The sequence below is a fragment of the Rhinatrema bivittatum genome, chromosome 8 (genome assembly GCF_901001135.1).
Source record: "Rhinatrema bivittatum chromosome 8, aRhiBiv1.1, whole genome shotgun sequence".
NCBI lineage: Eukaryota > Metazoa > Chordata > Amphibia > Gymnophiona > Rhinatrematidae > Rhinatrema > Rhinatrema bivittatum.
This window is the reverse complement of record NC_042622.1, coordinates 236709605-236736206: the sequence shown is the minus strand read 5'-3', so window position 1 is coordinate 236736206 and position 26602 is coordinate 236709605. Positions and strand designations below refer to the sequence as shown.

At 48.2% G+C, this 26602-nt stretch overlaps 1 protein-coding gene across 2 annotated transcripts in view; it reads right to left on the bottom strand.

Annotated features, from left to right (window-relative positions):
* Positions 1-26602, bottom strand: part of CPAMD8 (C3 and PZP like alpha-2-macroglobulin domain containing 8) — a 510164-nt gene that overhangs the window by 332689 nt on the left and 150873 nt on the right. For both annotated transcript variants that reach the window (XM_029614183.1, XM_029614185.1), the window contains exon 14: positions 19237-19426. In XM_029614183.1, coding sequence (XP_029470043.1) covers positions 19237-19426 — 190 coding nt within the window. The remainder of the gene's footprint in view (positions 1-19236; positions 19427-26602) is intronic.

Genomic DNA, 26602 nt, shown 5'->3' with positions numbered 1-26602 from the left:
TCTTTCCCATGCTTAACAAGGGAACAACGTAAGGGCCTAAATAAGCCCATAACAGAGGGGGAAGTCAGACTTGCCATTCAGCGCTCTCAATGTTTTAAGACCCCAGGGCCTGATGGCTATACCATGGAGTTTTTTAAGCTCCTTGTGGAGCAGATATCTCGCTCTAATTGATCAGGGTTCCTTTCCAGTTCAAGCGAACCTGGCGCATATTACCCTTATCCCGAAAGCAGGCAAGAACCCACTCTCCCCTGCATCTTATCGACCAATATCCCTCCTTAACTATGACCAGAAATTGCTGGCCAAAATATTAGCTGATAGGCTAGCCGCTATCCTGTCCACTCTCATTGGTGATCATCAGGTGGGGTTTGTGCGCAAGCACTACACTTTGGCTAATATACGCAGAGTATTGACCGCAATGACTATTTGCCAACAAATGGCTACCTCCTATCTGGCCATTAGTTTTGATGCCGAAAAGGCATTTGATAGGGTGGAGTGGCGCTACCTCTTTCATGTTTTGCACAAGATGGGTTTTGATGGGTTTTTTTCACAGGCCCTTCAATTATTGTATCAAGATCCACAGGCCCTGATCACTGCTAACAGGGCACAGTCCGAACGGTTTCCGGTGACGCACGGTACAAGGCAGGGGTGCCCTTTATCTCCCTTACTGTTTATATTACAATTAGAGCCCCTTCTGCTCGCCATAGAACACGAGACAGAAATATGCGGTGTTCGATTAGGGCCTACCATTTTTAAATGCTCCAAAACGCTATGGCAAGAATCATAGCAAATGTCCGTAAAACTGACCACATTACCCCCATTCTCAAAGACCTACACTGGCTTCCCATCCCCTCCCGCATCCTTTATAAAAACCCTCACCATCATCCACAAAGCTATTTACTCCCACCACTCCAACTGGCTCGATCTACCATTCACATCTGCACACACGAATCGGCCCACCAGAACAATCAACAAAGGATCCCTGCTAGTGCCCTCTCTCAAAACAGCACACCTCTCATCCACAAGAGAGCGAGCCCTCACAATCGCAGGCCCCTCATGGGCTCCATCGTGCATTCAATGATAAATGAGGCGGCATGAATGTTCTTAATCTGCTTATTAAAGTAAATATGATGACTTAATAATTGAATATTCCATTTTTGGAATATGCTCCTATGCCTAAAACAGTAAATGTACCATTAATATTTGGTATTTTGCTTCTTGGTTTCTGTGAAGCTGAAATTTCTTGTTTGTATTTTATTTTGTTTTTATTATGTATGTACTCTTGTATGGGAACAATCGCTTCCATAGAAACATAGAAATGACGGCAGAAGAAGACCAAACGGCCCATCCAGTCTGCCCAGCAAGCTTCGCACTTTTTTTTTTCTCATACTTATCTGTTACTCTTGGCTCTTAGTAACCTTTTGGTTCCATTTCTCTTCTACCCCCACCATTAATGTAGAGAGCAATGTTGGAACTGCATCTAAGTGAAATATCTAGCTTAATTAGTTAGGGGTAGTAACCGCCGCAATAAGCAAGCTACACCCATGCTTATTTGTTTACCCAGACTATGTAATTCAGTCCTTTTCTGTATATAGATACACTTTTCTTCATTCCCTCCTGCCATTGAAGCAGAGAGTTATGCTGGATATGCGTGAAGTATCAGTCTTTCTCCCCTGCCGTTGAAGCAGAGAGCTATGCTGGATATGCATGAAGTATCAGTCTTTTTCCCCTGCCGTTGAAGCAGAGAGCTATGTTGGATATGCATTGAAAGTAAAGTATCAGGCTTATTTGGTTTGGGGTGGTAACTGCCGTAACAAGCAAGCTACTCCCCGCTTTTTTGTGAATGCAAATCCTTTTTTCCACATTTCCTCTTGCCGTTGAAGCTTAGAGCAATGTTCGAGTCGCATTAACCGTGTGTATGTTTATTGAATAAGGGTATTATCTCCAAGTAGTAGGCGTCATTCCCGTGAGCCACCCACTCTTCATTCACGTCCTCTAGACTTTATGGATCCACATATTTATCCCACGCCCCTTTGAAGTCCTTCACAGTTCTGGTCTTCACCACTTCCTCCGGAAGGATATTCCAGGCATCCACCACCCTCTCCGTGAAGGAATACTTCCTGACATTGGTTCTGAGTCTTCCTCCCTGGAGCTTCAAATCGTGACCCCTGGTTCTGTTGATTTTTTTCTGATGGAAAAGGTTTGTCATTGTCTTTGGATCATTAAAACCTTTCAAGTATCTGAAAGTCTGTATCATATCACCTCTGCTCCTCCTTTCCTCCAGGGTGTACATATTTAGACTGAGCAATCTTTGAATCGTCTCCTCTACTGCCGCCCACTTATTGCGAGAAATGCAGCGTGACTCCAGAAAGGTCTCCTTGAGTAGGCAAGAAAATTCTAAGGTGTAGCCTACTCTTATGACCTCCAGAACCCACTGGTCTGAGGTGATTTTGGCCCACTCCTCAAAAAACTGTGACAGTCTGCCCCTGACCGCCACACATGAGGAGTGAGCAAGCCTGACATCATTGGGCAGGCTTTCCGGCTCACACTCCCTGGAGCTGCCTCGTGTCGGCCTGTAGGATCCACGAAAGGACTGCTGTCAAGCTGTTGACTGCCTGGAGCTGGAGAAGGGGCCGCCCTTCCCCGATCTGAAACACCGCATGTCTCGATAACGGGACCGTGGAGCGAAGGACTTCTTGAACGGCTTTCTATCCTCAGGTAGCTTGTTCCCCTTGGTGTCACTCAGGGACTTCATAAGCTGGTCCAGATCTTCATCAAAGAGAAGTTCTCCCCGAAAAAGAAGGTTACATAACTGTGATTTGGAGGATGCGTCTGCTGCCCAAGTTCGGAGCCACAGTAAACGTCTGGCCGCCACTGAAGAGACCATGATCCGGGCCAAGGTATGCACCAGTTCGTACAAGGCATCTGCCATATAAGCAACGCCCGCCTCCAGCCGGGCTGCCTGGGATGGGGACAAAACCCCAGAGGAAGCTGGATCCTGCGGTTTCTGGATCCAACAGAGACAAGCGCGCCGCATCATGCTAGCGCAAATCGCCGCTCAAAGGCTCAAGAAGGAGACCTCAAAGAGGCGCATAAGGTGAAGTTCCAGCTTGCGGTCCTGAACATCCTTCAGAGCCGCGGCACCCACCACTGGAATGGTAGTCTTCCTAGTGACCGCCGACACTGCCGCATCCACCTTTGGAGTCTTCAAATGCTCCAAATGCTCTTCGAGAATCAGGTACAGTTTAGTCATAGCCCGGCCGACCTTGAGGCCTGCATCCGGAGAGTGCCATTCCCGACTGATCAGCTTCTGGATCTTTTTCGGTATAGGAAAGGCGCTGGGTGGACCCAGGAGCCCGTCCAGGACTGGGTCAACCCCTTCATTATTGGATTCTTCCTGTGACAACTTCAGACCTAACTCCTCTAGCACCAGAAGAATAAGGGGACGCAAACCTTCTTAAAGAGGCGAACCACCCGTGGATTGACCCCTGCCGTCTCAAGGTCCCCCGGAGTCTGATCATCCCTGCCAGTATCCAGATTGGGAGAGAGGGTCCCATCTGGGTCTGCAGCAGTGTCCTCCTGGAGGGTCCTCCCCCTGCGGGTCATCCAAGCCATCAAGATCCTCATAGACCCCAGCCGCTCAAGAACCCCGAGAGTTTCGAGGCCCCCCCCCCTTCCCCGTCCTGTGACTTGTGCATAACCAACTTCCTGGCTAAGAAGGCCTTGTGCATGAGAAGCACGAATTCAGGCGAGATGCCTCCCAGGCCCATCTCATTGTCACTGGTGTCCAAATCCGTGTCCCTGGAATCTTCCTGACTCGGCTCACACACCGCGGGGGACAGCGGAGGGGGGGGGGTCCTCCTGGGACTCCTTCCTGAGCGAGGTAATGGAGGCCGCCAGAGACCTGCCCATGGAGCCAGCTCCCGAAGCTGACCTCCGTGTGGCCTTTTTTATCCTCAGACCTTTCGAAGAGGACCCCTCCCCCCCCTCCTCGCAGCACAAAACGTGCATAGGGAGAGGGAATCCAGGTAGGCCGACCACGTGCCATAGGCTTTACAAGCCTCCATCAGAGGTTTTTCAGCCATTTCTTGCTTGCCACGAATCCCCAGGGACCCCCCCCCCCCCCCGGGTCGGGCCTGAAGCACGATCTCCCAAAATGGCGCGCGTGCCAAAAATAGCCCAGGCACTCCGAGCAGATGCGCAGGAAGGCAGCCTGGCAGAGAAGGAAGCCTGAAAGAAAAAACAAGATGGCTGCTGTGACTAAAATTAGTTCGGCACCGCCAAACAATTGCTAGTAGCGCAGCCCTGACTCCCTGCCGGGATAGGGCAGGCCCCCGCGGTCCTGAACCCGCTGCCTGATCTCTTCCCCAGAGCCCTCCGAAGCTTGAGAGGCTGCCGGGCTCAGCTCTGCCAAGCAGACTGAGGCACCCGGCAGAGCCGCTGACAAGAAGCAGGGAGAAAAAAACTACTTTTTTTTTTTTTTTTTTTAAATAAAACTTAACCAACTATAAAAAACAACAAATTTTCCCTAAAGGGGCTACTTCCCTGGTTCAGCAGACCCTCCAAGGGAGGCTTCGGGACTGTTGAGGGAGCCAGTCCCTTGGCTATCGGTGGTCACGGGGTCCTCGGGCTAACACTGCCAGAGGTATCCAACCCCCCATTTGCCCAGCTCTACCCGAGGGAAGGCCCAAAAAACGGAACCTGGCACCTCGGGGAGCACACAACTCCAGAACTCAGCTCAGAGCTGCAGGTGTGCACCACCACCATCTGCAGGTGGCACACTTGGTATATAGTAGTGCCTCAAAGCTTTGTTCTCTGCCTCCATCTGCTGGTGGGAGTGCATAACCCACTGGTCTGGACTGATCTGGATATGTTCAGGAAAGTGGTGATGACCAACTACAGATAACCTTTACTCCTTAACCTCTGCCTTTCAAAAGCCAAGCCACTAGACAATAGTGATTGACCTGGTCCCAAATGAATCGGACTGTCCACTGCCATGTTGATGAGATCCGCAAACCACGACCCCAAGGCCAGTCCAGCACAACCAGAATCACTTCCCCGTGATGTCTCTCATTGCGATGCTACATCCTGCCCACCAGAGATCAAGGAGGGAACATGTAAAGCAGAACCCCCTGCGGCCAAGGCAGAATCAGCACATCAACGCCCCTTCGGCCCCGGGCTGTCTCCTTCGACTGAAGAAGCATACCACTTTGGCATTCTGATGAGTCACCATCAAATCTATGTGAGGAGACCCCCAACATCTCCGGATGAGCTGCATCACGGTCTCCGCCAACTTCCACTCTCCTGGATCTAGGTGAGTGCGACTGAGAAAATCCGCTTGGACATTTTCACGCCGGCTATGTGAAACACCGCTATCCACTCTAGATGGACCTCCGCCCAACGCATCAAGAGCTGAGCCTCCTGGTAACATCCTGCCGATTGATATACGCCACTGCCATCGCATCGTCCGACAGGATCCAGACCGAGCGACCTTTCACTAGCGGCAAGAGTTCCCTCAATGCAAACCGCACCGCCCTGGTCTCCAACTGGTTGATAGACCATGAAGACTCTTTCGTAGACCAAATGCCCTGGATGGAATGGTGCTGACAAACCGCCCCCCAGCCGGAAAGGCTGGCATCGGTCGTCATCATCACCCAATCCGGGACCTCAAGGTCCATTCCGCGGAGAAGACTGACCGACTGAAGTCACCAAGATAGACTCTCCCTGGCCTCCCCCTCCAGGGGCAGGTAAAACTCCTCTGAGCTCGGCTTCCAATGCGCCAAAAGCGCCCTCTGCAATGGCCTCATACGGAGAAAAGCCCAGGGAACTAACTCCAGGTTGAGGTCATGGACCCTAAGACCTGCAAATAATCCCATACTCTGGGAATTTGTAATTGCAACAACAGTCGAACTCAGTTCTGCAGAGATAACACCCTTTCTTCCGACAGAAACACTTTGCCTAACCGGGTGTCGAACCTTGCTCCCAGGTAGATTAGGGACTGTGGCGGGGTCAAATGACTGTTGGCCATGCTCACAGCCCAGCCAAGAGAGTGGAGAACATCGCAAACCCTGTGAATCGGCTGTCGACATTGATCTGCCAACTTTGCTCTGATCAGCCAGTCGTCTAGATAAGGATGCACCAGGAGACCTTCCTTCCAAAGTGCCGCCGCTACCACCACCATCACTTTGGTGAAAGTGCGTGGGGCTGTGGCCAGACCGAAAGGAAGTGCCCTGAACTGAAAATGTTGTGCCAGGATCATGAAGCGAAGAAAACGCTGGGACTCCGAGTGAATTGGAATGTGCAGATAGGCTTCCATAAGATCCAGAGAAGCCAGGAATTCCCCCTTGCGCATCGCCGCTATCACCGAACTCCAAGGTTGAGGTCATGGACCCTAAGACCTGCAAATAATCTCATACTCTGAGAATTCATAATTGCAACAACAGTCGAACTCGGTTCTGAAGAGATAACACCCTTTCTTCCGACAGAAACACTTTGCCTAACCGGGTGTCAAACCTTGCTCCCAGATAGATTAGGGACTGTGTCGGGGTCAAATGACTGTTGGCCACATTTACAACCCAGCCAAGAGAGTGGAGAACATTGCAAACCCTGTGAATTGACTGTCGACATAGATCTGCCAACTTTGCTCTGATCAGCCAGTCGTCTAGATAAGGATGCACCAGGAGACCTTCCTTCCAAAGTGCCGCTGCTACCACCACCATCACTTTGGTGAAAGTGCGTGGGGCTGTGGCCAGACCGAAAGGAAGTGCCCTGAACTGAAAATGTTGAGCCAGGATCATGAAGCAAAGAAAACGCTGGGACTCCAGGTGAATTGGAATGTGCAGATAGGCTTCCATAAGATCCAGAGAAGCCAGGAACTCCCCCTTGCGCACCGCCGCTATCACCGAACGCAAGGTTTCCAGAAGCGGGGGACTTTGAGGGCAGTATTCACTCTCTTCAAATTGAGGATGGGCCGAAACATGCCCTCCTTCTTTGGAACCACAAAATAAATGGAGTAGTGTCCCTTTCAGAGCTCCGCCGCAGGCACTGGAATGACCGTCCCCAATTCCTGGAAGCGGCCTAAGGTCTCCTGTACCACCTTTCGCTTGTGACCGGACCACAAGGTGAAATTAGAAATAGATCTCGAACGGACCGAGCAAATTCTAACATGTAGCCGTCTCTTATTATACTGAGAACCCACTGACCCTGCGTGATGTTGGCCCACTCGTCGTAAAACTGCGTCAAGTGACCTCCTATAAATGGAACGACGGAGTGGACCGGCCTCGCTTCACTGCGAGGACTTGCCACTGGCTGCAGATCCCCCTGCAGCACCCCGAAATGGCCTACGGGCCACCCGAAAGGACTACCCCCAAGTATGCCCCTAGGGGAAAATGACCTCTGAGGAGCAGAGGGAGCCTGCATCGGTCAAGATCTTCTGTCAGTATGGAGATGCGAATGGGTCTGAAAAAACATCTTCGCCTTAGGTCTGTCCTTCAGTAACCATAGCAGCTTATTCTCCCCAAGCAACTGAATCAGATGCTCAAGGTCATCCCCAAATAACAGACGCCCCTTGAACAGCAAAGAGCCTAACTACATCTTAGAGGAGACGTCCGCTGACCAATTACGCAACCACAACAACTGTCTGGCCGCGACAGCTGAAGCCATAGCTCTGGAGGATGTATGCACCAAATCAGAGGGCATCTGCCCCAAACGCAACCGCTGTCTCTATTCGCTCGACACTATCCGCTTGCTCCCCCAACTTTAGGAGCAGGTCCTGTAGCTGCTGCACCGAACGGAGACATGCCCGCTGCATAAAGCTTGAGCAAATCGCCACACGCAAACCCAGCACAGAGACCTCAAAGATCCGTTTGAGGTGAACCTCCAATTTGCGGTCTTGCATATCTTTCAATGCCGCAGAACGCACCACGGGAATGGTGGTCTGTTTAGTCAGTGCGGACACTGCCGCATCGACCGTAAAAAGGACAAAACACTCCAAGACCTCCGTTGGAAGGAGATAGAGCTTCCCCAAGGTCCTCCCCACCTTCAGCAAAGCATCAGGCATCCCCCACTCAGCATCCACCAACTTCTTAACCGCCTTATAGTATGGAAAGAAAGCCAGGGTACCTCTTACCTGGTCCAGGATGGGATCCTCTTCCTCCAAATCCGGGTCACTTTGGGGCATTTTAACGCCCAACACCTGAATGGATAAGGGCAGCAACACCTCCAATTCCTCCCTTTGGAACAGGCGGACCTCCTTAGTATCCTCGGACCCGAGATTAGGGACCCCTGGATCATCTCCCAGCAAAGTATCTCCAGAAGCCGGAGCTCCCTGACCTGCCGGTACCCCCGGGTCCGGGTCCGGGTCCTCGGGAGCATCACTGTAGTCACCAAGGCCCCCTCTGACAAATCGCCCTGTTGCCGGAGGTGACTGAAACCTCTGAGCTGAGGGCAATGATGGCCTGGCACCCAAAGCGGCAACAAACTTCTCAGAGTCCACTCAGCATTAAGGCCCACTCCACATCCAGGCTGTTTGCTGGCCAAAAAGGCCTCTTGCAATAATAAAACAAATTCTGGGGAAAAACACTTTACAGCCCAAGCACCCTCAGAGCTAGCGGCCCACTCACGATTTTCACCCCTTCAAGGCCCCCCTGGACTGACCCCGAAGTCAAAACAGGCCAGAGACAAATGAGGCAGACCCTTCCCACTCTCCCCGATGGCGTGGGAACTGCCGCCAAAAAATCCAAGATGGCCACCATTCCCACGCCCTCGGAGGAAGAATCAGTACCCCGGACAGCGCTGCGGCCGAAAATAGACCCCAAATCGCCGAAACAACAACACCGCTTCGCCGGTGGAGGAGCTCCAGAGGAACCCTCCCCGCCCTCCGAACATGAAGCACAAAGACCGGCTCTGTTTAGACGCGATCGTGCCGAGCCACAGGCGCGACACACGGTACCTCGGCTCATGCTGAGGAAGGGAAATAAAAATAACAGTCGAGAGGAAAAAAGAAAAAGTTTGGGGTTTTTTCTCCTAAGGAAAAAGAAAGCCTCCCTCACCCCGGAGCTGATCTTACCAGGGGGAAGTCGCCCTCAGAGCTGTGCTGCCATCTGCCAGAAAAAACAGTCTTTGATTTTTTTTTTTTTTTTTAACTTTATGGAAAAATACACTGCGAGCTAAAAACCTGACTAAAAGAAACAGGTAGTCTCAGCAATAAGGGAATGACAAAATCCCTGGAGAGACTTCAGCCGCCTGGGTAGCCTCATGAGGGAGGGATCTGGACAACCAGATGTACACCCCATGGGCGCACAGACGGGCTCACAAAAGGGAACAACCCCAGCCCGTCTGCCTCTACCGGAAGGGGTAGGACCCATCAGGAATCCAAAGGAAAAAACAAAAACCCCCAGGAGGAAGGCTCAAAAGAAAAGCATTAAAGACAAAAACCCGCAGAACTGCAGGTAGAGCACCCTGTGCCATCTGTTAGAGACAGAGAAAGTACTGAAGAACTGCAGGTGGCACCAGGCTTTATGTAGCAGAGTCAGGCAAGTTTTTTTTTCTCTGTCTCCACCTGCTGGCAGGGATGTATGAGCCCAGGCGTCTGGACTGATCTGGATACGTACAGGGAACGTCCTTTTTCATGTAAAATGCTATTAGAAATGCATAAATTTTAATTGTGTGTGATGGGATGGAGGGCACCTAATACTGTGGGCACTGCTGTACAAACATTTAACAAAGTCTCCCAACTCATGGTATCATGTGTTGTGTAACAGCTGAGGGCGCAGTTTTTCACATGGGCCATAGGCGCCACATTGCCTGACCATGGCTTTGGCAACACAACATCCCTCCGCTGCCAGACACCTTATGAAATAATGCAAAGCCTTGCAAAAAAGACACGCAGAAGCCATCCAGCAAATCTACGATGCCAGAAAACAGTAACTCTCAGGACTCAAAGAGCAGCCACCTCACCTATGAAAAGGCAACACTGCAAATATTACACAGGGCCCTAGACCACCACCACCACACTTTTTACTGGAAATACAGAAGTCGGATCACTATAGATTCCTACCCAGAAACTACACTCAGCAGAATCCCTCTCCTTTCTCACACACGCAGACTAAAACTGACATGGAAACCCTGAGATCCCAGACCCTTCAGGCAGCACAACACCAGAGAAAGAAAACTCCTCCAGTACTGATCAAAACACAAAAACACAAGAAATGCACATTCCCAAAGTCGACATAATCCTATCAATAAAAACTGAAAATTAGTACTTTTTTCCAACCTATTCTGAGCTTTTTATTTTTTGTAATCAGGGTGGTCCTGGTCTCTCTCTTGTTGGTTTTTGAAGTCCTTTTCATTTCCTCTCTCCACCTGTCTTCTCTTCTTTCCCTATATCTGTCTCTGACATTGATCTTTCCCTTTCTTCTGCTTTTTCCATTTCTTTCTTCCTTGCTGCTCTATCCTCTCATAGCTAGATTTCACCTTTGCTCCTTCAGTCCCCCATCTCCCTCTTTTCATCTCTTACCTATCTACCACTATCACCCCTTCCCCAGTCCTCCCATTCCCCTTCCTTCCTTTATCAGCCTTCTATTCTCTCTCTCACCTTCTCCCTAGTCCCCTATTTCCTCTGTCTGTACTCACCACTCCTCCCCACCCCCTCATCTACCTACCTCTCTCATCCCCTCAACAGCTCCAGCTCCTTCCCTCACTCATCCCCTTTCTTCTTCTGCCCCTACTCAGTCACCTATTCCCGTTTTTACCTCCTCCACAGCTCCCCCATTTCCACCATCTCTGCCTCCTCAACCTAAGAAGTGCTTTGCTGGTCAGACCACTGGTAATGGTTCATCAAGTCCAGCATCTGACCTCTGACAGTGGACAGTTTGGGTCATTTGGAAATAGCAGGAAGATCACTTCCCTCTGCTCATTCCCAGATCTCCTGTCTGTCTCTTCTTCCCTCCCTTTCCATTGCCTCTCAAACTTCCCCACCCCCTCCAGGTTCTTCGCACTATTTCTACATTCCTCCCCACCTTTCTGAACCATCTCTCACCCCTAGCCCATCTAACACCCCCTTACCCAAATCTCCCACCAAATTACCTAGTCACTGCATCCCTGCGTATCCATTCCAATCCCCGACTCCCTACTCTTCCACCCAAGTCTGAGTCTGGTTTTCTGCTCTCCCTCACAATCCTCTGTCCCCTCAACCTTCTCTTCTTCCTCTCACCTTTCTCTCTCATCTCTGATCACGCTCCTTCCTTCCCACTACCAATCTCCCCTCCACATCTCTCCCTTCCCTCCTATTGCTGTATTCCCCATATCCCCCTTTCCCCTAACCTATGAACCTCACCTTCCACTCTTTCACATATTTCTCTTCCCTCACTCAACTCCTACTCATTTCTCTTCTTCGCTTCCCAAACCTACCTCTTTCTCCCATTTGCCACCTCCATTTTGTATCTCTCTCTACTTCCTTCCTTCCTGCTTAGCCACCTCAAATACTTGCCTCGAGGGAGAGTGGGCTCGGCAGAAAATAATAGAGGCCCTTAGTGGTGCTTGCTTTGCAGGTCTTTCTGCAATGCCAGGCACAGAGAAATCGTTGCAGTGCAAGCCGTGGGGATGTCAAGCATGCTCAATGCTGCTGGTTTCCGGGGCCCCTCCCTCTCCCCTCTGCAGAGTAGCAGGAGAAGCCTGAGGGGACCAGCAGCACTGCACATGCTCAGAGTCCCTGTGGGCTGCACTGCAGTGATTACTCCATGCCTGCGCTGCTGATAGAGCTGGAAAGCAGGCAGCATGGAGCGCATCTATTACTGTCTGACAAAAGGAATGGTTAAGGAGGTAAGAAAGGCAGGAATCTTGCTACCGGTGCAGTGCAGTGAATCAGAGGATAAACCTTTTTCCTTTTTTTTTTTTTACAACAAAAAGACTCAGGACACTGATCATCAGATTCTGGGCATGGGCCCCTGCACTCAGACCTAAGGTTGCCACTGGTTGGTGGTGCACAGCACACCCCTTTTTAAAGTTGGTGGTACGTGTATACCATTGTGTACTATGGATGCTACACCCCTGCATGGAAGCAAAAACTCATAAAAACCTTTACAGGTACATTCAAAGTAAAAGGTCTGCGAGGGAGTCAGTTGGACCATTAGATGATCAAGGGGTAAAAGGGGCACTAAGGGATAACAAAGCCATAAGAGAGAGACTAAATGTATTCTTTGCTTCAGTATTCCCTGAGGAAGATATAAGAAATATACCCATGTCAGAAATTGTTATACTGGAGCTGGACCCTTAGCCTGGTGCAGGATTGGTACGGCCCTCTGGTCGGACCCAGAGAGCGTCTGCCATCAGGAGGCGGAGCACATGAGGAGACAGAGGCTAGCTGGAGCTTCGCCAATAACAGTCCGAGGTTTCCGCAGGTTGAGCCCTGGGTTCCCGGACCGCCTGGACTTAGGTGGGCCTCAGATGGTCTCCCGGAGAGGTAGCGGATGGGTGTGCCCACCACGAGCGTGGCTGATGCTGAAAGGATGGACCAGACCCGAACTGGAAGCTCCGGAAACCTCAGGGCGAGACAGGCAGCGCCTGCGGGTCTAGTCTGGTGAAGGCCGCGGGTTGGATCCAAGCAGGTTAGTCTGGTAGTCATGGTAGGCCATAAGAGAGTGCCCGAGTGAAGCGCAAGGGTCAAAGCCAGAGTATCCATCCAGAAGTGGTCAGCCAAAGCAGGGGTCAATACCAATGGCAGTCCTAGCGTAGTCAAGGCAAGCGAGGGCTAGTTCCAGGCAGCAGATGAAGAGAGTGGTCAGCAGGCAGTGGTCAGTTCCAGGCAGCAGACAAAGAGAGTAGTCAGGCAGGCCGAGGTAAGTACCAGAGATCAGTCTGAAAAGGTACTACCTGAGTGAGGAGACAGGAACACTGGAGACTCTGGAACAAGGAAATGCTGGAACAAGGAGACGCTGGAACAAGAAGACACTGGAACAAGGATCAGATACGAGGAACAGGCAAACTAGTACACCGAGGTGTCGACCCAATTGCCAAGGCGAGGTCCTGGGGGCAGGATCTCACCTTATATAGGGCTTCTATGTGATGTTATCAATTCATGTCCGAGTCGGATTTCCCGCGCTTCGCCCTTTAAATATCGAGACTTCGGCTGCGCATGTGCCTAGGGGCGGGGCCAAAGCGGCTGAAGACGCGGAGCCCCAACGGGAGCTCCACTGCGAGGCCTGTGGCATGGAGGAAGCCAGATAGGGCCATGGTGAGCGACGGGGACGGCGGGAGCTGGCAGCAGCGACGAGATCGGAGCTAGTTGAGGGCTGCATGAGGTGAGCAGGCCTGGTCATGGCACCCACGCAGCCAGGACGCGCAACAGAAATAATATTCAAAGGTGATGTTTCAGAGAAACTGAAACAAATCTCAGTGAATCTGGAAGATGTACTAGGGCAAATTGACAAACTAAAGAGTAGCAAATCACCTGGACCAGATGGTATACATCCAGAATGCTGAAAGAACTGAGAAATAAAATTGTGGACCTGCTATTGGAAATTTGTAAACTATCAATAACATCATCTATGGTACCTGAAGACTGAAGGTTGCCAATGTAACACCAGTTTTTAAAAAGGGATCAAGGGGTGATCAAAAAAACTAAAGACCAGTGAATCTGATGTTTATGCCAGGCAAAATGGTAGAAACTATCATAAAGAACAAAATTACTGAACATATAGCTAAGCATAGTTCAATGGGACTAAGCCAAATTTACTACATTTTTTTTGAAGGCGTAAATAAACATGTGGATAAAGGTAAGCCAGTTGATATAATGTATCTGGTTTTCCAGAAAGCATTTGACAAAGTCTATCATGAGAGACTTAGGAAATTAAAAAGTCATGGGATGGAGGCAGTGTCCTATTGTGGATTGTCAACTGATTAAAAGATAGAAAACAGAGAGTAGGGATAAATGGTAAATTTTCCCAATGGAAAAAGGTGAATAGTGTGGTGCCCCAGGGATCTGTTCTAGACTACTGTTTTTTAATATATTTATAAACAATCTGGAAATGGGAACAAGTGAGGTGATCAAATTTGCAGATGACACAAAATTATTCAAAGTTGTTAAAGCACAAGAGGATTGTGAGAAATTGCAAGAGGACACTGCAAAAATGGGAGACTGAACATGCAAATGGCAAATGAAATTTAATGTGGACAAGTGCAAAGTGATGCACTTAGGGAAGAGTAACCCAAATTATAGATAAATAATGGAAGGTTCCACATTAGGAGTCACCACTCAGGAAAAGGATCTAGGTATCATTGTTGATAACGTGTTGAAATGTTCTGCTCAGTGTGCAGCAGCAGCAGTTAACAAAGCAAATAGAATGCTGGGGATTATTAGGAAAGGAAATGAGAATAAAACAGAGAATATCATAATGCCTCTGTATTGTTCATGGTGTGACCTCATCTTGAATAGTGTGTGTATTTCTGGTCACCACATCTCAAGAAAGATATATCAGAACTAGAATAGATACAAAGAATGTTGCAATGCGGGTATGGCCAGAGCCATAAGCCGCCTCTTACCTCCTTCACCGTCCCGGCTAGGCCGCAGCCTGACTTTGTTATACGGATAAAGTGGAACCAGATCGAAGAGCGCTTACCTCGTGCTGGAGTGTTCGTTAGAATGGAATGAAGACAGTCCAAACTCCAGGCAGGCAGCTAAGCAGGGCAATCCGTAAGTCAGTCCAAGATCCGGTATAGGCAGCAGGGCAGGACAATCCGTAGGCAGTCCAAGTTCCAGGCAGGCGGCAGAGCAGGGTAATCCGTAGCCAGTCCAAGTTCCAGGCAGGCGGCAGAGCAGGGTAATCCGTAGGCAGTCCAAGTTCCGGGCAGGCGGCAGAGCAGGGTAATCCGTAGGCAGTCCAAGGTCCAGGCAGGCGGCAGAGCAGTGTAATCCGTAGGCAGTCCAAGTTCCAGGCAGGCAGCAGAGCAGTGTAATCCGTAGGCAGTCCAAGTTCCAGGCAGGCAGCAGAGCAGGGTAATCCGTAGGCAGTCCAAGTTCCAGGCAGGCAGCAGAGCAGGGTAATCCGTAGGCAGTCCAAGGTCCGGTAATCAAGAAGCACAATAAAGTAGTCAGCAGCCAAAACCACAACACAACAAAGTAGTGGCCGAAGTAGTGAGCGTGGGAGAAGGCTCTGCTTAAAAAGCCAATCTCCCGCGCAAACAGAGCCCCGGTCGGCGTCTGACGACACAGGAGGCGTGGCTCAACCTCAGGCGCGCGATGATAGGCTGCCAGCATCGAGGGAGGGAACCCCCAACGTCATTGGGGGAGGAACTCCTTATTGGACGCATCCTGACATCGCCGTCGGGGAGGGGAACCTGAGAGCCTTCGAAAGGGCCACGCCCCGCTTGGCCCGGGGCCAGAGCGTCGACATCGGGGACAAAGCCCCGACGCCATCGGCAATGGTAACAGACTTCCTCGCGGCCCAGAGGCTGCTATCTTCGGCGCTCCCGCGGCCAGCCTGGAGCCGCCAACGCCGCGGACCTCCGTGGCCCGGCCACTATCTTGCCAGTGCGGCAGGAGCCGTGCCGGGTTTCTCCAACGTGGCCTCGAGGCCGCCGAAGCCTGGACCTGTTCGGCTGTGCTGCCCCTGGACCTCTCCTGCATGGCTGATGCCACCGCTGACGTCGGAGCCTGCCCTGAGATCCAGTTCTGCTGCTCCGTCTCCTCTCTGCACAGCGGCAGCATGGCCGCTGTCCAGGGTCCTGCCCCTTTCCTCCTAAGGAGCGGGCCCGCGGCTCTTCTCTTCATTTAAAGGGCCAGCCAGGTGTGGCCCATCTGAACTCCTCCAAGGGAGTTGCCTGCTTCCTGCCCTATAAAAGGGCTTCTCCATCAGTCAGTCCTTGCTTCGGCAAGGAGCTAGTCCTCCTGGGCTACTTCTCCCAAGGATTCCTTGTTTCCAGCTCCTTCTGGGCATCCTGATTTCATCCTTGGACTTCCGTGTTTTCTGTATCTTCGTATCTTCGTGGTCTCCTTGATGTTCCTGATGTTCCTTGATGTCCCAAGTTCCATCATGTTCTCGGTCCTAATGCTCCAGGTCCAGTGGGACCTGTGCCTCTGGAGATTCCCTGCTTTTATCCTGAGTTTCCAAGCTCCATGGTTTTATCTGGTTCCCAAGTTCCGACTCTGGAAGATCCTAGGGGTTTCCACTAATCTCCATTGTAAGACTTCCTCAGCATGTCCCGATCTCCTCGTGGTCCGCAACCAGCCATCCGGCTGTGTAGGGCGCGAAGGGGACAGTGTGGTCCGTGACCAGCCCCACGTGTTGTGTAGGGCGCCTGAGGGTCTTGCTCATCCCTCGTTTCCTGTCCTCGTCCCAAGCTCTACATCAGAGTCTTCACTCCAAGTTCCAGTCTTCACTCCAAACTCCAATGCTTTCGACCTTCTTCCACCATGACCTCTGTCTGGCCTGCAGCCTCTGCTACACCCTGTGGCAGGTCTGAAAGGGCTTGGAATGGTCAGAGGACCATTCAGAGACCACCATTGTATTGGTGGTCTCATGGGCATGCAGGTCGGCGGAGGATTCGAGACTTGGACTGTCTTTACCACAAGGGCACACATTCTCCTTGTTCCATCCTGGACAGCCCTAAGTTGCGCTCCATTCCATCGTCAGCGCAACAGGAGCGCCAGGCCTTGAGCGTCCCGAGCTCGAGGCCGACGCAAGCTCCAACAGAGAAGGGTGACCAATATGATAATGCGATGGAACAATTCCCCTATGAAGAAAGGCTAAATAAGTTAGGACTCTTCAGCATGGAGAAGAGACAGCTGAGGGGAGATATGATAGAGGTCTATAAAATAATGAGTGGAAAGGAACGAGTAAATGTGAATCAATTGTTTACTCTTTCGAAAAGTACAAGGACCAGGGGACACACAATGAAGTTGCTAGGTAATACATTTAAAATTAGTAAAAGAAAATATTTTTTTACTCAACGCATAATTAAGCTCTGAAATTTGTTGCCAAGGGATTTGATGAAAGCTATTAGTGTAGCTGCATTTAAGAGAGGTTTTGGGCAAGTTCCTGGCAGAAAAGTCCATAAACCATTATTAAGGTAGAGTTGCAGAAATCCATTGTTTATTCTTGGGATAAGCAGCTTGGAATCTATCTACCCCTTAAGATCCTGACAGGTACTTGTGACTTGGATTGGCCACTGTTGGAACAGGATACTGGGCTTGATGGACCTTTGGTCTGACCCAGTATAGCAAATCTTATGTCCCTATCTCTTATGTTTTTAAAATATCAGCTGGAGGATGTAAGAGATGCTGAGGGGGAGGGAATGAGAGAAGGGATGAGTTTGGGAGTTGAGAAGGAATGGAGGATAAGAGTGAGCCATGAATGGGGAATGAGTTGAGACAGAGAAGGAATGACAGAGAATCAGTAAGGAGTTATAAGATGAGCTTGGTGATGCGAGGATGGAGGGAATAAAAGAGGGAATGGGCTGGTGAGGTGATGAACTGAGGCTTGTAAGATGGGATCAGCTAGAGGGCTGGTAGTTAAGAAGAGGCTTCACTGGACAGGAGGAGGTTAAGACAGCAGGTCCTCTGGAGAGGGTGGAAGGGTCAGCTGGAATACAGGAAAGGGAAAGTGTAATGACTGAGGGGTAAATGCACGCCTGCTAATTTGTTTTGGTTGTTTTCTGGGGTCATGTGAATTTTCAAGTGCTAAAATGGGGTCATTTTGGCTAAAGGTTTGGGAAGCCCTTCCCTACCTGCAGAAACTGAACATAAGAACCTAAGAAATTGCCATGCTGGGTCAGACCAAGGGTCCATCAAGCCCAGCATCCCGTTTCCAACAGAGGCCAAACCAGGCCACAAGAACCTGGCAATTACCCATACACTAAGAAGATCCCATGCTACTGATGCAATTAATAGCAAACCCACATCTAAATGGAATTAAAAACTTTTGTTTTCTTAAGGGGTGAGGGAGTAGATTTTGCACATTTTAGTGTTAATAAAAAGTAAAGGGCTAGCAGATCTGAATAATGAGATAGCAGGGACCAGAAAGCAGGTTTCACTAAAACATTTCCACCACTGCAGCTGAGCAGTTTCACGGTGATATCTCTAGAAAAAAAAACAGCTGTGCTTAGGGTTGCCAACTTGCTCCAGATTTTCAGAGCAGGTTGATCCAGTCCTGGTTTTACTCCCCTGTATGCAGGTACTTATAATCTTGCTTTTGTTAGGGAATGTAATACGGAAATCAGAATAAGTCCCAGCATGCAGTAGGGTAAAACCAGGAATAGATCAACCTGTCCTGAAAATCTGGAGCCAGTTGGCAACCCTAGCTGTACTATGTGCAGATGGGATTCACCCTTGGTTCATCCCTGTGACCTAGAATACATAAACAGGCCCATGTAAGACTTGAACCCACCCCTATCCCCCATCCCCACGCTAGGGAGCTTCACTCAGTGGTTTTCACATTAAAATGAGAGACTATACTCTCATCAGTATCAGAATGCCTCATACATATTTCCATTAATGTAACAAATAAAAACAATTTCAATGTGTTCTTTTAAAAGAAAGCGTTGCCAACTAAACTCTAATGTAAATTGCTTTGGTTTGATAAAAGGAAGGCAGTATATTAAGAGCACAGAATAAAGTAAAATAAATAAAGTAAATACCATGTCATGAAGCAGCTTTCAGCCAGTACTGGTCTGTTTGTTTAACATTTCAAACTCGAATCATTCTGAGATGTGAAGACCCCCCCTCTCTGGTGAAACACAAATGAGCCTGCAAACCCCCAAATGTCTGGAGTTTTGGTAGTAGGAAACAAGGTCATTAAAAATGTAAAAAAATTGAATGGGCTCAAAGTGATTTTGTTGGTTTGGAGTTTGCTGGCAGAACATTTTCCTGCTCAGAGAAGGGGGTTACCAGATGACTACGTTACCTAGAACAGGCTGATCGAGCCTCGTTTTACCCCATTGCACATATGGAACTGTAGGTTTTGAGGTCCCTAAGAAATGTAGGAACTACATCTGTATGCATGTCATGGGGAAGATGGATGCAAAACCAAGACTGGATCAGCCTGTCCTACAGCACATGGGACTTTATGGTAACTCTAGAGGAGGGGGGTTACTAGATACTACCATGTCCCTTAGAACAGGTTGATTCAGTCTTGGTTTGCCTCTCCACCCATTGCACATTTGCTGGTTTAGAATGCCACATCAGTGCTAAAAAAAAACCAAACAAACAAACCCACAAATAAATACAAATGTGCATCTGCAAGTTACCTATTCTTGGAGAGGGAGTCACATGGAGGTTCTTTTCAAAGGTCATAGCCATTCTCTCACTCCTCTGCTGCGTGACATTGCCAGGCTGCCACCCCGACTGCACAATGTTTCCGCGCGATACCACCTCATAGTGCAGGGCAAAGGTGCATGGGCAGGTGGACTTCAGCAGGATCTGCACCTCTTTCCCCACCTACAAAGACAAGGACAAGGGACAGCAGCTGGGAGACTGGCTAACTTATTTATTTCCCCAATTTCTATTCTGCTGATCCAGCAATCTCAATGGATTACAGTCAACATACAGAGTAAAGCATACCAAAACCTTACGTAACATAAAACACTAAAAAGCAACACTGCTATATATCTCTTGGAAAAAAAACATAGCTTAACAAGATCGAGCAATACTCAGCCTCAGAAAGCTAAAGAAAAAGAGATATGTCTAAAGCTGTTCCTAAACTGAGAGGGATCACTTTCTGCTCTAATAGCTGCAGGAAGGCTGTTCCAGAAAGCAGGGCCTGTGATACGAAAAATCCACTTGCGAGAAGTTGCCAAATAGGCAAGGGAAAGCAATGGAATCTCAATCAAATGTTGCAAATGTGGACCCTTGAACCAAGGTGAGGTTAGCACTATCCACAGGGAGGAACCCTGCAGGTCCTCACCATCAGTAGGCGGAGCTGGCTGGAGCAGAGAACCAACAGGAGCTTTACCAATACCATTAGAAGCACAAAATCCAGTGTGAAGGCATTTGTGCCGGCTGCTTCCCCCACCAGGGGATCAGGCTCACCTTCAGAAATGTCCTGGTCTGGATCTAAAAGATACTCAGGACTGCCAGGGCCCGAGTCAGGGCCCTGGCAGTCCTGAGTATCTGGCAGATATCTGGCAGGGCCCTGGCAGTCCTGAGTATCCTGGCAGATACTCAGGACTGCCAGGGCCCGAGTCAGGACTGCCAGGGCCCGAGTCGAGCGGGAGATCCCCTTCCCCCACTGCTCTGGCCCACGCGTCTCACAAAGAATTCAAAATGGCCACCGTTCCCGCACTGAGTGGGAACAGATTGGCCAGAGCCTCCTGAGGGGCAAATCTTTCTACTGTGCCTCAGGACTTGGTTGAACACCCCGTTCCCCTAGAGGAGCTACCTTCGTCTCCGAAGAGGCACTGGATGCAGAGGCCTGAACAGGAGAGGCGCGAAGCAGACTCTCCACAGGCAATTCAGCATGATGGATGCGGCATCGGAGAGCACGGGGAGGCGCCGCTGGGGCAGAGGAGAAGTCGCGGCTGCAGATCGAGCATCGGAGGGACCCGACCGACGAAGGAAAAAACTGCCCATAATTAACCCAGACCCTTTAAATCACACAGCAGTCACAGATGTAACAAAAATTTCCAGAGAAGGCTGACAAGATGCTCCTTGTCTTTCTTTTTTTTTTTGTAAACCGGGCAGGGGATAAGAAGGAGGGGGAGGAACCAGACCACCGGTAATCCCCCCAGGTGCCTTACCTCATAGGAGCCCCATGGGGTCACCAACCCCGGCTCCTCAAACCTGCTACCAGGGGGGATGGTCCCACCTGGATCTTCCTACCCCCTGGGTGATTATGCTTTGTCCTGCTTGACCCTTTTTTATTTATTTTTATTTTTTTATTTTGAGGTTTCAAAACTGTTTATTTTGTAATTATGAATCAATATATAACCTTCAAAAAACTTTTAAACATATCATGGTACATTCTAAACATTACAGACATTGCAGACAATTATCCCCCTCCCCTAGCCCTCCCCCCGGAGAGGATATATATAGAGAGGAGAATCAGAAGTTGAGGACCAAGGAGCAAAGAAAGAAGAAGAAGAATGAGGATAAGAAGAAAAAGAAGAAGAGAAGAAGAAAAAAGAAGAAGGTGATGAGAAAAGGAAAAATTGACAGGACATAAGATAGCTTCCGTCTTATCATCCTTTCAGTAACGTGTGTGTAAGTCTGGCTTAACAAGAAACGTCTTGAAATTTTTCCTGCCAATCCTTCGAGAGATGTTGAAGAAATGAATTCCATAGTTTGGCAAAGGCCCCTTTCTTGCGAGGTTCAGACAACAACCACATACGATAGTCCAATTGTAATATAATGAGCATCTCAGCTAGCCAAAAGTCTAAAGGTGGAGAGTCTTGTTGGATCCATTTTATTAAAATACATTTTCTCACCATTCCCAGGGCTTTACTAATTAACAAATTATTTCGATCCCTCCAATGGGGTGTAGCAGTTCCCACTCCAAGGACTGCCAGCTCTGCCATAAGGAGAGGCAAGCACCTATAGCATCGTTCATATATTTCCTCAATTCCGTCCAGAACTCTTGCATTGGAGGGCAGAACCAAAATCTGTGTGCTAAAGAAGCTGCCCTATTGTGGCATTTAGGACATGCTGGGGTGGAAACAATCTTCATTTGATACACTTGTAATGGTGATATTGTGACTCTGTGAAGAATATGCATAAACTGCTCACGAGAATTAACTGCCGGCATAGCTTTATAAGTAATTTGAACTGCCTCCAATAGATCTTCCTCTGTCATTTGAGTATCTAGATCACGACTCCATAGTTCAGACAGAATCCGCATCCCCTTATATATCACTGCTTCTTGAAGCAATTTGTATAATGATGCCAGGGATTGTTTTCGTGATGTGAATAATACCATCAGTCTTTGGAACGGTCCAGTTCTCTCAGTAGTTCCTCCTGGCCCAAAGGATTTAGTCACAAAGCTCGCAATTTGAAGCTAGCTTAGGAAATCATGAGGAGTCCATCCGAATACATCCTGGCAGCGAGAAAACGTATATATTTTATGAGTAATCGGATCAATAAGGTCTTCGAGAGTAATAATTACCTGCTGCTCCAGTTTCTAGTAAAAGGGTCCTGCTTGCCCTGGAGAAAATTGAGGATTGCCACACAAAGGCAATAATCGCGAGGCCTGCAATGGCAACTCCAACCTTTTACACCAGAATATTATCCTGTATTGGTGCGTGAAGGACACGAGGTGCTGCTTGAATTATAAATCTTAAGTCGTTGGCTGAGCCAGTCTTTTATCTAGTTGGAAATCTGAAAAACACATACTGCCACATATCCAGTCCCCCACTGAACGTAATGCACAAGCCAAATTGTATAGAGTAATATTAGGGCATCCCCATCCTCCAAGTGCAACCGGAATCATCAGTTTTTTTAAGGCAATCTTCGCTTTACGCTTTCGCCACAGGAAATCAATGTTTATACTCTGGAACCTACAGATGTCCAATTTTAATAGAACCAGTGGCATTAATTGTAATACATATAAAAGTTTTGGGAGGAGTGCCATTTTAAACAGTGCTATCCTTCCCGTTAGGGAAAGAGGGAGTTCCATCCAGATCACCGTTAATTTTCTAATTTTTTCTATATTAGGGGGTATATTTAAAGTATACCATTGAGCGGGATTTCCTGTAATATATATTCCCAAGTATTTGAGAGATTTGTCTACCCATCGAAGGGGAACTAAGGCCACTTAATTCGTAGCTAACTCATAATATCCAATACCTCGGATTTGTCTAAATTCAATTTAAGACCTGAAAATGAGCCAAAAGATTCAAAGGTCTTTAAAATTTTGGGGAGAAAAGTGGGTGCCTGGGGTACAAGGAGAAGAATGTCATCTGCAAACAAAAAGGTATTAGGAAGCTCTATCCCCCTATAAATGGTGACCTTGTCTAGTAACTGCTGTATAGCATGAACCAAGGGTTCCAGTGACAGTATAAACAGTAAAGGCGATATTGGGCACCCCTGCCTTGTGCCTCTTGTTAACGAAAAGGGTTTTGATAAGCAGCCATTTGCCAATATTTGTGCCCCTGGGTTTGAATAGAAGACTTGCACTGCTTGATAGTAGAAGCCCTCAAATCCCATCTTTTCCAGAGCGTAATGCAGAAAATTCCAAGACACCCTATCAAAGGCTTTTTCTGCATCAAATCCCACTAAGACTGGGTCAGCAAAAATGTGTTGTTGACATAGATGGAGAATTTGGGCCAGCCTACATATATTTATGCTAGCTCGCCTACCTTTGACAAAACCTGCTTGTCCTTGTGAGACCAATAATGGTAAGATGTGCCCCAACCTGTTCGCTAAGACTTTGGCGAAAATTTTATTATCTACATTCAGTAGGGATATTGGACGATACATCGACGGGATGTCTAGCACTCAGCCTGGTTTAGGGAGTACTATGATGGTAGCCATACGGAGTGATTCAGGCATCTTACCTTGGCAGATCATGTCATTAAAGAGTGCTGCCATGCTACCCCCTAGTTCAGGCTGGAGGACCTTATAGAAGAATGGAGAAAGCCCATCAGGACCGGGGGCTTTGATACTTTGTAATCCCTGTATCACTTGTTGAATCTCCCCCTTTTGTATGGGGGAATTTAATTGTGCTAATTGATCCTGAGTATGTTGGGGCAGTGTAATGGACTGCATAAAATGCTCTCTCTCCACTACATCTTCTTTGTCTGCACTATATAGATCCCTATAATAATCGCAAAATAAGAGTCGCTATGTGTTCTGCAGTAGTAGCCCATTTGCCTGAGGGGTCTTTAAGCTGTGTTATATGTCTTTATTTCTTTTCTCCTTTTATAAGGTGGGAGAACATCCTTCCTACTTTATTCCCATATAAATAAAATCGATGTTTTAAAGAGAACAACGAAGAAGTTGCCCGTTTATGGAGCAACTCATTCAGCTCTATGCGAATTAAACTATATTCTTTGTGAGTGACGAGAGAATCATTTAGGATTAGTGCTTTTTTGCTGACATTAAATTTATTCGTCAGATCTATAATTTGCTTGTCAAGCTCCTTTTTCCGACGTATGGAATATTCAATGATATTACCCCACAGTACGGCTTTGGCAGCCTCCCAAAACAAAATAGGGGTAGATTGGTGGATATCATTAAAGGCCTTGTATTCTCTCCATTTAGTGAGCAAAAATTCTCTAGCCAGACTGGCATTTTCCAGGTGGCTGGGTCCCCGTATGATCCATTTTTCTTTATACTACAGGTGACTGGGCTGTGATCCAATATTACTAGGGGTTCTATGCCTGAGGTTTGGAGCTGTGAGAATAGCGAATCAGAAATTAAAATGTAATCTAACCGAGATCTAGTATCCGACACCTGAGCCCAACGGGTGAACTCTTTGCTGCCGGGATTTAACATTCTCCAGGCATCTAATAATTGTAAGGAGTCACATAGGAAGGGGACGCCCTTATTCAAGCCCAATGATCTGACTTGAGAATGAGATACGCAATTTGAATTCGGATCTGCCACACAGTTGAAGTCTCCTCCCATCACTATAGGTGCTTTGTTTAGCGATATAATTTTGGCCACTATATTAGAGAAAAATTGATGATCGTATTGATTAGGGCCATACAGTGATGCTAATATAGTTAAATTACCAAAACGTAGTCCTTCAATTATAATATAGCGCCCTTTCGGCAGCTATAGTCGTCTATTGTTGGAATGAGATAGATTTATGGAGCATGATAGCCACTCCCCTGTTATGGGATGTCCCACGTGCCACAAAGATCTGATTAAAACCTTTCTTTTTAAGTTTTAAATGGGCATTTGCCTTCAAATGCGTCTCCTGAAGAAACATTATTGTACCTTTTAAGCGATTAATATTGGAGAGCACCTTTTCCCTTTTGACAGGGGTGCCCAGACCCGCTACATTCCATGACAGATATTTCACACATTCATTCATCTATACAATTTCCTGGGAGAATAAAACAGAATGTCACTAAATATTGAAAGTTTAGCAGAACAATTTTGGTGTCACAAGAAATCAAGATACCCAACACCCTGTCTCCCTTGTGAAACCACCCTGATGCATCTCCCTATCTAGCTTCCCTAACTGAAAAGCTAACATCATGTCCTTGTGAATGCGTCCCCTTAGCATAACAAATCTTCGCTGTCTTATACCTTCCCCCCTATCTCCTCTCCGTCCCTGAACCTTCCCCTCCTCCCCCCCCCCCCCGAACACCGAACAGCCTTAAGACATAGGAAACCATTCCTTTCTCTAGAGATCAACTTTAGATCGCTCGGGTGCCCTTCCTCTTATTGATATCCAGACCCTCCAATAATTTGGGGTGCACTCTGCAACAATCAGGGTGCCAACCAAATCCAAGTGTTATAAGAACAACTTTTCAACACAAGATCAAGCTTTATCCATAGTGAAGCTTTGCCAGCATTATAAACATTTAACTTTCTTTAAGTTTAAACAGTCAGCTAGAGAGTTCAGGAGAACTTTAACTGATTGCCGTCATCATATCAGGGAAGATTTGCCTTTTGTCAGGCTCTGGCTCAGATCTCATTGAAAACTGGATAGTTCCAGACCACTTTGGTATAGGCAGGCTATTTTTCCATCAGGAATTGTGCTCTGGAAGGGACTGTATGTAGTTTTCCGCCTCTTTGGGAGAGTTAAAGAACTGGCAGCCAGTGTCTGTCCAAATTTTGAGCTTCGCTGGATAGATAATGACAAATTTAATTTGACAATTAACCACATTTGTGCACACAGGTGCATAAGCCCGCCGCATCTGCGCCACTGTGTTAGAAAAATCTTAAAAGATTAATAGCCTCTTCCCTCCATGGAGAAGCTCCTTTTTCTTATGGTACACTTGCAGAAGCTGTGTTTTGTGCGAGTAGTTGAGAAGTTTTGCCACCACTACCCGGGGGGATTTCCTTTCTGTTTGTTTGGCCCCAATGCGATGTGCTCTCTCCACCTTCAGCTGGCCCACTAATTCAGGAAGGCCAAGCTCGGGCGGCAGCCATGTTTCAAGTAAATTTATTAAATTATTATCCACTATGTGCTCATCTAATCCCATAAAATGCAAATTTGCCCGGCATGACCTATTTTCTAGGTCGTCGATTTAGTTTCTTGTGCCGTTATTATTTTTTCTAGTTTTACCATTTTCGCTTGGAGCATGAGGGTATCATCCTCCACCACGTGGATGCTGCCCACCATCACGTCCATAGTGAATTAAAGTCTGCTAGCGAATTTTTAACTTCTGCGATCTGGGAGGAAATCTCTTCAAATTTAGGATTTAGGGCTGACACTAACACTGCAGTTATAGTCGCTGTCGAGGTCTCAGTACTTGCATTTTTGGGCTGGTTGTCATTGCGGCGACCATTTTGGCTTCTGGCTTAGCCTGCTTCTCTTTTTCCTTCCATGGCGGGCGATTTGACATCCCTTCCCGGGCCAGATCTCTTGTCGTCAAATCTCTTCAGAGTTAATGGCACTTTGACTTCAGGCCACTCAGGAGAAATTTCGCCAGAATTTTGCCGCGTTTCAGGCAATGATGTAGGAGAGGCACCCAGAGCGCGAGGTGAATGTGTCCTCACCACTCA